Here is a 10,649-nt window from a genome sequence, read left to right as displayed (position 1 = left end):
CAACAGACGTGACTAACATATGTCGTTCAGCTGCCCAAGATATGTGCCTGTTGTACAAATACAAAGTAAGCTGAGAGGTTATGAAGCTCAGCTTTCCTGACATTGCAGAGAAGTCTGCCTCTTCTGAGGAATTTGGAGAGTTTTCATACCAAAAATGCTTTCTTTTTTTAAAAAAACAAATCCATTCAAGCGTTTCTGCTCATCTTGCTCAACAGCCATTAAAAATATTTCAGGCTTTTGTCACCATGTTTGATTTTTTTCCCCTGACATGAGGATGTTCAACAAATCAGCAGGCTTCATTTGACAAACACAGAACACACCCTGAAAAAAAGTATGTTCAACAGAAGATTTAACCACCAGTTGACTTTTAATTTATGTTTAGCAGGTTTCAATGTCAGATACTGAAAATGACAAGAGTCATCACCCCCCCCCCCCCAAAATACAATTTTACACTTTGCAATTTATGTAACACTGCTTTGAAACACTTTCCTCTAAATCCACAATTGCTACTTTAGTTTTGTACCCAAAAATAAAAAGTTGTTTAAAAAGATTGCTATATACAATCATAAAAATAGTGAATTATATATTGTGTATCATAGTTTTTATCAAACATTCACATTATACCGCAAAATGTAGGTAACAAACTATTCCACCAAGTGATTTACGCTAAATATTCACAATAACAATTATTGAAAAATAATTTAGTAAAAAACAAGACAGAAAAAACTAACCTAATTTAAAAAGAATCATTGAGTCTCGTGATATTCACAGCCATGTTGGTATGCACAGTGGAAAAAAACTTTGGGAGCCATTTGATTTGATTAAAAGTTAAGTCTGTTGTTTTGTGCAACAGAATCAGTTGGGTATCACTCCAGTATATTAAGGAGAGCAGAATAACATTTTTGGTTTGTCCCGCATCAACATGTTTCCTGTAAACAACACTGCAAGAATTATTTCAGCTTAAACATACAAAAACTTTTCTTCCCTTCCTATAAAATTGCAATGTCTGCAGCTGACAGCTGATTTTTCTAATATAAAACTTTTCTACATACTCCTTTCATTTATTTCCAGACAGTATTATAAAATATGCAATTAATTTTTTTTAACTATGCAGAGTTATGTACGCAAAAAAAGGTAAATGCTTAAACCACAACAGGCTGAAACATGTAGAACAATGTAGTTTACGAGGACGTCAAGTATGGGTGGATGCAGTGATGACTCATGTAATTTCTGTATTTTGGTAGTTTTAAGAGTACTAGACAACAAGCGCTTGGAATGCTGTCTCTCGTGAAATCATCAGTGCGCATTATTCAGCGAAGTTCTGCTTGGAGGAATCGCCCATCTTGCTGCTAGAATCACAAACTTTGAGTATCTGGAAATCAGAGGTATGTGTGATATAGTGCAGAACGCAGGTTTGCGTTTCCTTTAATTGCACAGTTTCTGAAGCAGTCTGCACTACCATGTAAAATTCACGTGCCCTGATATGTATGAACAGTCCTTTCGAATGGATGTTCGTACTTATATAATATGCACAACATATACAAATATGCATCCTCAAAGGGCAAGACTTAGGAAGCTCTGCAGTCCGTCCGCTGGCCATTATGAGAAAAGGAAGAGACGGCCTGTTATACTCAGTTTTAATCCAGGCAATTATCCTGCAGTACTTTTTATTGCTGCTCTCATAAGTAGCAAAGACGTTTCTCCACAATGTGACCTCCTACCCGGGGTTGTTATTCTTGAGCTCAAATCTACTGTAGATGTTCTTGGTCTTCATTTTGTTGTAGTGGTTGACCAGGTCAAGCTTACTGTGTCCCAGGGTCATCCTCCCATTGTCATTTCGTGTTATCCGATGACCCATGAAAGGCCCGTCTGTGGGTGGTATTGGCGGGGGAGGCAGTGTTTGCTTGCTCTCTGGCTCTGCCTGGGAAAGATCTGGCCCTCCAAAGGCCATGCTCTGAGGAGGGGACTTCTCCTTGCCTGAGGCTGAAAAGAAATCAGATATTTTGTTTAAGATGGGGTGGGCCTGATTTCTGCTGTTCCTGTTGGTGACTTTAACGTCCAGTCTAGGTGGGGACCTAGGGGTACCGTGATAGGTTGGTTTGTGATCGTAGATACCTAGACCCTGCAACTTTGACGTGGTTCCTCCAACAGTAACTGTTAAGGAATCAGGAGCTGCTGCTTTGTACCACTCAGTCTGGCCTACGCCTGAGACGCCGTGGTCCACTACCGGGTTCTGCCCGGGACTGTTTGTTGAGACCCATGCTCCCTGGTTTTGGGCAGCTCTCCATTCCGGACCTGTCTGCTTTTTTTCTTGCTCAAACTTGTTGATGTGGGAGGACATCCCGGGGGCCTTCTTGATGCTGGACACACTGCTACTAGACTGACTACTGGAGTTCTCCGAATAATCCCTCTCCCGGGACACCAGCATATCCAGACCCGTGCTGGATGCCAGATTGGAGAGTGGGTAATAGCGAAGTCCCTCCTCCTCCTCCGGGTCGTCAAAGTAACTGATGATCTGGGAGTCAGCGTACAGGCAGCGGAACTCCCGGTCGAAGGTCTCAGAGACCCTCCCAGAAAAGTGCAGCACCATGTTGCTGTGGACCAGCGCTGAAAGCCAGGTGAAGCTGCAGAAGAGACGGCAGGCAGTCAGCGATATCAGCTCATCATACTTTTGGAAAATGTGCATCTTTAAAAGTGGCTGTCAGTGACTGGGTTCCAGGTGTCACTTGTTCGGCAAACTGACTTAAGGTCTGTAAGGTTCTTAAGGTCTGGATAACTGACCGACCACAAGAAGGTCTTTCAAACGGGAACTTCTTAACATCCAAAACAAGTCCACACGAATGGGACCCGCTTTGGATAACATTTAAATACAGAACCAGATTACTGGTTTTGAAACCAGATGCACTTTCACATGAACATGTCACCTTTGCCAACTCCCAGCCTGAGTCAATCCTGAACAGTTACTGATCCACACCTAATACTTACCTGACACTCAAACATGACCCCACTACTTACCTTCTCTATGACGCTCTTCTCCTGACTACCCTGTCTCCATAACCCTGTGTAACTCTCCGCAAGCACCTGCAGTAATTCTTATATTCACCTTCAGGCTCTCTATCTATCCATCTTAAATCACAATATTTATGTGCACCTGCATGTATCCAAGTGTGTCCAACACCACCGCCAGGAAAAATTCCTTGCACGTTACTGTCATGGGTTTGTCTAGTGAAAGTGATTCAGATTAATACACAGATGGGATTTCTGTAGCACACCTGTGAAAAGGCACAGTTAGTGTGGAATTATGTATCAAGTTGGTTAAAATTAAATTATATTGAAAGAGAACGGGATGTGAAAGGATTAAAATGTACTTTTGTAGAATTCATAGTATAAAAATGTAATCTCTAGTTACTGAAACAAGTACATGTTCATTGTCAGTTATAGACCTACTGATTTGCAAATATCTGTTTGATTTGAGTAAATACATAATACTGATCAACTTAAATTAAATACTAAATATTGAGCATGTTTTTTACAATACATGCAAAAAATCAGACACATTGCACAGGTATTTATAACTAGGCACTGTATTAAATATCGTTTTGTTGACTTTTTTTTTAATTTGTAGTTATTTATTAATGAACTGATTGCAGCTGAAAGAGTTAATCAAGTGTTGTATTGTTTTCTGCTTCTCTCAGAAACAATTTACTGTCACGCTTTCAGTAATTCGCAGCTCTGTGTTTTCTTCTACCATTTCAGGCTTATATAGAGTACGCTCACCCTGGATTAGTTAAATACACTCCTTCGAAACGGCAACGGCTAAAGAATCGGCTCTTTGTTGGACCCTTGAAGAGCCTTCACAGACATCGCTGTTTGCGCTCACCCACAAGTCAAACCGGCGCTTAGTGGGCTCCCTACCCTAAAATAAAACACCCTTCCCAGAACAAACAGCGGACACAAGCGGCTTCCGCTGACCCGCGTGAACTTGGGCACAAGCGGGACGCGCAGTTGCTGACAACACAGTTCATTAGACGTCAATGAAAGGAAGCTTCCTACACGTAGTCCGGACTATTTTAGCTACGAGGAGGGAAAACTCCATGCAGTCTAGGACGCACCGATTTTAGACGACCAACAACATCGAAAGCATACTGCTTAGAAATGCATAAACGGAAGGCATGTTTAAATATTTATACACTTTAACATATATAATTCTTTTATATGAGTTCACAGTTTAACCTATTTAATATCCAGTAAAAAAAAAAAATGTAAAAACAGAACTGTCCAAGCGCTAGCAGCAAAGTTAACGTGTCATGCAGAGTCACTGTTCTGGGCTGATATTGGCTGGCCGAGTCTGACTTTTGCCAACACTCCATGTCAACACAACAGACAGATGAGTGGCAGTAGGCGATACAGAGATGGCTTTAACTTTTAATTTTCCTCCGATTTGGCCCTTGTGTAACTGCACCAAAGCGTGGCGCTTGTAACAAGATGCGCCTACTGTCGTTCCCCAATGACGCAACACACAAAGCAAACGGCGCTATACCTATACGATCCTGCGATGACTTCTTCACAGTCCACGATGAGGAACTTCTCTTGGACTTGCCCAGTAAACTTCTTCCCGGATTTGGTGCAGTATGTCTCTCCACACACACTGCGAATTCGCATGTTCTGGAAGGGAATTACAGTGTTAGGCCTGCCTGAGCAGTATTGCTATACGTGCCTTGGCTCTAATATCCAATTAATTTGGGAACTATTCACTTTTTTAGAAGACCCAAACCCAACCACTTAACATAACTTTCCGAATCCCAAAAATCTAAATTAGATTTTAGACTGCATGGCTCTGTACGCCCTAGCTGCGAGTTTAGTTAATCCATCATTATTACTTAACTTCAACAGTCAGTAATGTGCCTAAATTCATGTTTTTCCATTAGCCGTATAATGAAACGAAAGCAGGCGTACGGTAAGATGCGAACTGTCGACTTCCAGAGCTTTACACATTTCGATGAAGTAGTGCAGGTTCTTCTCATCCAAGAGAATGTAGACGGGGACTCTGCGTTTCTCGGAAGCCTCCATCAGATCGCAGAACAAATCAACATCCGTGAAAACATCCATCACCAGTGCTATTACCTACACAAAGAGAAGTTAATAGGCCAAGTCATAAACAACTTTTCAACTGCTCTACACGCCAAATGTAGAAGGTCAAATACGCCCATACCAGAGTAGGTTCTTTTACATATGGGTAGAAGTTTAGTGTTAATGTATTTTAATATTTTTGTATATTAGATGTATATGGTGTCATATAACAAGGGGCGCCAATAATAGATTCGCATAATTAGGTTGCTAGTGTTTTGAAACATCATTAACGTACAGGTGTATAGCTGAAGATAACAATTACAATTCTTTATTTCCTTATATCTTACATACCTTCTTGGCTTTACTTATAACTGAGCGAATGAGGTCTTTGACGTTGTGGGACTTGTCCCGTTGGAAGTAGATCTGCGTTTCCGAGGGTCCGTATCGGTCAGGATGTTGCGGCCAACCCAGCTCCAGCATCGGCGGCTCTTCGTCCGACATCATGGGGAAATACGTCCCGGAGGTGAGCTCCGACACCGCGTCCCCCTCCCCGATCTCAGAGCCATTTCCGCACACAGCACTCGAGAAGTTATTCTTGGCCACATTTTCGGTAATGAACTTAATTTCCAAAGATGAAAGAAAGTTCAGCTCTCTCTCCTCCGCCAAGACACGCCGGTACTCCTTCTCCCCGGACTCCAGCAAGGCGTCCGTGGCCAGTCTGGCCGCTTCATTGTGGCTCAGCTCCAAAGTCGAACTGTACCTCCATGGATTCTTCACTTCTTCCAGCCGGTTGGCGAGTTTACCCAGCGCTTTACGCCCGCTGTTCATCGGCCTTAGCACCTCCGAGTTGATCATTTCACCTGGAAAGTAACTATATGCGAACGTTTTGTCTGAATAATGAGAAATAACTTATTAAATATACCCGTAAATCGTTTGTTTCAGATCATCCGGTTAACAACTGTTCCCTGTCATTGTTATGACAGCAGTCCCTGGGGCTCCCGGTATTGTTCGTGTGCCTCTAGTCTTTCACCTGCGCCCCGCTCTTGCACTCCATACTCCACCCCCGCCGATGAGATCGGTCTCTCTTTACATTGGTGAAGAGCATGACCGCCTCCCTCGGAAGTATACTCCTCTATAGCCGTGTTTTTACTGGGAGTGCATGTAGTCCACCCCCCCCCCCCCCCCCCAAAAAAAATAAATAAAATAAAATAATAAAAATCGGATGGACACATTCCCATACAAACTAAGATCCCTAGTAGGGAAATTCAATTAATTTAGCAACAACAATATAAAAGTTTACCGAATGCATTTTGACTATTGGAAATGTTTTTTTTTATACACGTATAAACGTCTCCCATTTCTGCATTCAGTACATTAAGGACAGATAATTGTATTATATGCATTACATAGTATGCTATATTTCAGATTTGATCAGTACATGATTTGGCATGGGGACACAAACCGTTTATGAAATGCCGACTCCAGTCAACAAACTAACACGCCAGAGGCTTTACTGGTGAGTACTTCCCATCAGGTCGCCTAGTGATTTTTGTAAATAATTAAAACAATAGAAACCGAATTAAAAAAAACGTAAGTTCCACTAAGGACCAATAATAGGTCCGTGTTTTCCTACGTATTTCACTAATCTCGTAATTAGATTAAAACGAGTAAAAACGAGACTTTAAAAGTGTGGAACTGGATTGTCCTTGAAACATTTGGACCTTGACTACAAGTGTTCTAAAGCTGCTAAGTCGATGATAGTCTTCCTTGTAATAAGACTGTAAAGTTAGATTTCACATGACAACAATAGCTGACTTGTACATTTACCGATCCTTTACTGGATATAGTGTTCATCTACGCATGCTATTTGAAAAGCAAATAAAGCGGCAATTGCTGGCAGATTCGCGAGATAGATTTACAAATTACCTCCATGTAAAAATGTCAATACACGCAAATACAGCGAAGGGGAGGTTTGTATAAGCTGAAATGGAGGTTAAAGGAAGAATGTCCCAGTCAGGATCAGAATTCAACTGGCGTGAAAGGCACGTAAAACTACGGTAAACTAAAAAGACAAATGGCTAAAATTGCGATGTGTAACACTAACAACAATATATACGTATGACGTTTAGTAGAAAATGCCACACACAAACATATACCGACACGCATTATATATAGAGCGAGTTTGATATCGAGTTTGACACAACTCAGTCATTCAAATTTTTATGTGAATGAATATAAAATAAATATTGGGGGGTACACACGCGCCTGTTTCTTTGCCTCTGCATGTATTTATACAGGGACATATATGTGTGTGTGTGTGTGTATGTAAACATTATTGCCTCCGAAACGCACTCTGGGTGTTAATTCTCTGTTAAGACTTGAAAATCAGGTTTAACTGGAATTTCGGCAGCATTTCAGGTCAGAGTAAACACTACAACAACCCATGCATGTTTGACGACAATACACATTTGACAGGTATAGATAACAGGGTAGTTAACTATTGGATGGCAAAGGCATTTATCCTTAATAGCTGTTAATTTAAAAAGATTCCTGTGCACGAATCATATGTTTTGTCCTCAAAAAAGAAAAAAAGAGTAAAATACATGTAAAATTACATTTTCACTAAACAGGCCGAGCCGGTTTTAGGATAATAATGGACTTTAGTGTTAACGTTGGACATTTGCCTGCATTTACACTGAGCACAGGCAAACAGTGCAAAATATGTTTTTACAAAGGCATCCACATTTCATTTCCATGGCCTTAAATAACTAATTAGATAAATGAAAGAAAAAAAATCTCACTGCATTAGATATCCAGCTGTTCAAAATCTCACTGCATTAGATATCCAGCTGTTCAAATAACCAGTGAACAGTTTAGCAGTGATGTTTGGGAATATTGAGCCAATACGCACATGCTTGAATAGTCTGTTGAGTACTGTTGACAAATGACAGACAATCCCTCCAGCAAGGGTAGGTACACGCTGCAGTTTATAATGAAAATGAGAGTCATTCCAGCTTGCCCAGGCAAGTGCAGATACCAGTGTCGGAGAAGCAGAATCAAGAAAAAGAGAAAAGTAATTACCAGTACTGAAAAAGAGTGTGTAGGAGAATTTATTTCTTATGTGTTTGTATGTGACCTCTGACGGGCTGCGAATAGGAGATGAGCTGTCCAGACAACAGGTGAGTAGAAAATTTCAAGTGAAGCCAAATTATACAGATCAAACAAAGGATATCCATTCATTCATTCATTTATCCATCCCTTTCCTTTCAGGTGAAACTATTAGTCTACATTTGTATGCAAATGTACTACAATACTCTCCCTGTGAGAGACTATGGCTCACTGTAGGCCTGACTAACTCTGCAGTTTCTGAAAATGAAGTAGAGTTTCAGCCAACATGTCCTTTCTTGCAGTTGATACACATCAAAAGTGCTGCTTCAACACATTCCTACTGATTCTATAAGGCACCCTCAATTAAATATCAAACAGCATTGGGAGGATTGTGATCCTGGGCCAAAATGATGAAATATAGGTTGGGGGAGAGAGAGGTGAAGGAATAAAGGATTTACAGAGTCCTTTGAAGGAACGTGATACAGTTTCCCCTCAAATACTCATTATTAATTATCGAATAAATCACCTAATGTGTCATTTACAGTAAAATCCCTCCATATTGTAGACATTTACCCTGGTTAGGGTCATAGGGCAGCCTGAAGTCCATCCCAGGCAGTACAGGACTGGAGGCTGGGGAGCAACCCAGGTGGGATGCCAGTTACCAGGTGCATGCCAAAGTACGGTGTGATTTTGAGGCTGATTAGTGATTACATTGATAGACAAAAGCCAAATGAAAGTGCCTGATGTGGAACAACTAACTCATATTTCAGAAATTTCACTTCATATATATGAACTAAGTTTTTTTTTTTCCCAGGATGTCTCACATCCGTTTAATATGCAGGTCATTATCCGGTAATAAACAAAAGAAACATTTTTGGGAGGTGAGCTTTGATGCAACTATCGGCATGCATGAAAGGAAAACAGTACTATATAAACAAAGGCTAAGAGTTTTACACATTAAAGCTCATCTCGCCCTTTGAAAAATTTAATGATTAGGGTTGATGGAACTTTATCGGATTGGAGTTTACCATATGTTCCCCTTATTGAAATCTGGCCCTCGATTCCAAATCCAGGCCTTGTTTTCAGTTTTCCCAGGTAGTTAGTTTAATAATTACTGATTCTGATTGGTCAGAGGCTGGGAAATCAGCAGGGCTCGGACCTTGAGGACAGTGATTCAAATATTCCTGCTATATATGATGCCATTATATATGTTAAACATGACAATTTGTGTTAGGAATGTCCATATAACAAGCTGCTGGATTTAGGTGTTTGATTGAATGAAATTACTCAAGATTCGCACTAACCATATATATAATATTCATAACGTACACAAAATCTTTGGAGATTTTCTGATACATGTTGCAATCAGAGAACTCTATATATCTAATGTGAACAGGTGTCAGACTGAGTTGTTGGGGGGTGGCAGGGGGAGTGATACATATTTCATGTACGCAGAGCAGAGACCTGAATTGAGAGATATACCTGAACCCACGGCTGTGGAAGTGTCCGGCCACACCGGAATTTACAGGAATTTATTATCTTCCCTCCCTACTCAGGTATCATTTTCTGGTTGTTTTTAATTTCTTTTGATGTCGTAACAGATCTGGAACATCCGGTTGTCTCTCTTGCCAAAGGAATGTCAGCAAGTGTATGGGATTGTGTTGTCACCATCTCACCCCCCCCCCCCCAACCCATGACTGTACCAGAGAATTCAGCCCAAACAGCATCATCGCGTGCCCTTGCGTCATGACAGCGGTGGGTCTGATCAGCGGCAGCGATGAGTCAGCACACAGGAAGGGGGCGGAGCAGGAATGCATGGAAAATACGCTGCCGCTTAACTTGAGTAGATCAAAAGGGATGGCTTGTTGGCTTTAGAAAGGCCCACGCTGGCCAGGAGAACCTGTCTCGGTGTTCACCTGCCAGAGAGCCTCACATGCGCCTTCAACACCATCTCCTTAGCCAAGAAGGTCCAGCAGCATCTCCAATGGTGCCCCAATGGTGCCCCGTAGGACTGGGGGAGGATAGCAGGTGGAAGATCTGCTGTGACGACTGAGGAGAACAATCCTCCCCATGCACTACAGGGGCACCACTGACAGTGTCCTAAGTCGCTGTTTTACCGTCTCAGTGCAATTAATTTTAATACCACAGCGTTGCCCCAAGGCACTCGATAAGAGCGTGTGGCAATCTATCACTGTATCGTTTATACAAAATGGTGCACAAAAACAAAGAAAAGCAAAGAAAGAATGGCAGAAGACAACGGAGGAGAGGAACCAGGAACTTCCAAGTAGGGACAAAAAAAAAAAAAAACCTCTGGAGGCCCTAGGACGACTAGCTGCCCAACCCCACCCCCGTCAGGCATACAAACATAATAGGAAACAGAGAAAAAGAGCTAAGAATAAAAGCAGGGTGTAAACTATGGTGAGCGTCAGAGTCCATCGGTAAGCAGGTCTGTGTAAGCAGGCAGCCTGCAG

At 41.6% G+C, this 10,649-nt stretch overlaps 1 protein-coding gene and 1 long non-coding RNA gene across 5 annotated transcripts in view; one reads left to right on the top strand and one right to left on the bottom strand.

Moving 5' to 3' along the window:
- Positions 1 to 348: 348 nt before the first annotated feature.
- fam83c (family with sequence similarity 83 member C) lies at positions 349 to 6,168 on the bottom strand. 2 transcript variants are annotated; one of them, XM_049022666.1, is made up of 5 exons: positions 5,422 to 6,168; positions 4,957 to 5,124; positions 4,541 to 4,665; positions 2,116 to 2,624; positions 349 to 1,983 (listed from the first exon to the last, which is right to left on the bottom strand). In XM_049022666.1, the coding sequence occupies exons 1-5, from the start codon at positions 5,923 to 5,925 to the stop codon at positions 1,718 to 1,720; spliced, it is 1,572 nt and encodes a 523-aa protein (XP_048878623.1). In that variant the 5' UTR covers positions 5,926 to 6,168; the 3' UTR covers positions 349 to 1,717. The 2 variants fall into 2 exon arrangements, with proteins under 2 accessions (XP_048878623.1, XP_048878622.1); XM_049022665.1 differs by having other exon boundaries at positions 349 to 2,624; positions 5,422 to 6,166.
- Positions 6,169 to 6,474: 306 nt separating this feature from the next.
- Positions 6,475 to 10,649, top strand: part of LOC125747452 (uncharacterized) — a 7,803-nt gene continuing 3,628 nt past the window's right edge. Inside the window, exons 1-2 of one of the 3 annotated variants that reach the window (XR_007399309.1) lie at positions 6,517 to 6,586; positions 9,634 to 9,734. This is a non-coding gene — a long non-coding RNA (uncharacterized LOC125747452). Of the gene's footprint in view, positions 6,587 to 9,446; positions 9,735 to 10,649 lie in introns of those variants that run through there. The other 2 variants (XR_007399308.1, XR_007399307.1) reach the window with 2 other exon arrangements.

Source organism: Brienomyrus brachyistius, chromosome 8 (assembly GCF_023856365.1).
Source record: "Brienomyrus brachyistius isolate T26 chromosome 8, BBRACH_0.4, whole genome shotgun sequence".
NCBI lineage: Eukaryota > Metazoa > Chordata > Actinopteri > Osteoglossiformes > Mormyridae > Brienomyrus > Brienomyrus brachyistius.
The sequence above is the reverse complement of the archived record's forward strand: the minus strand, read 5'-3'. Positions and strand labels throughout refer to the sequence as shown.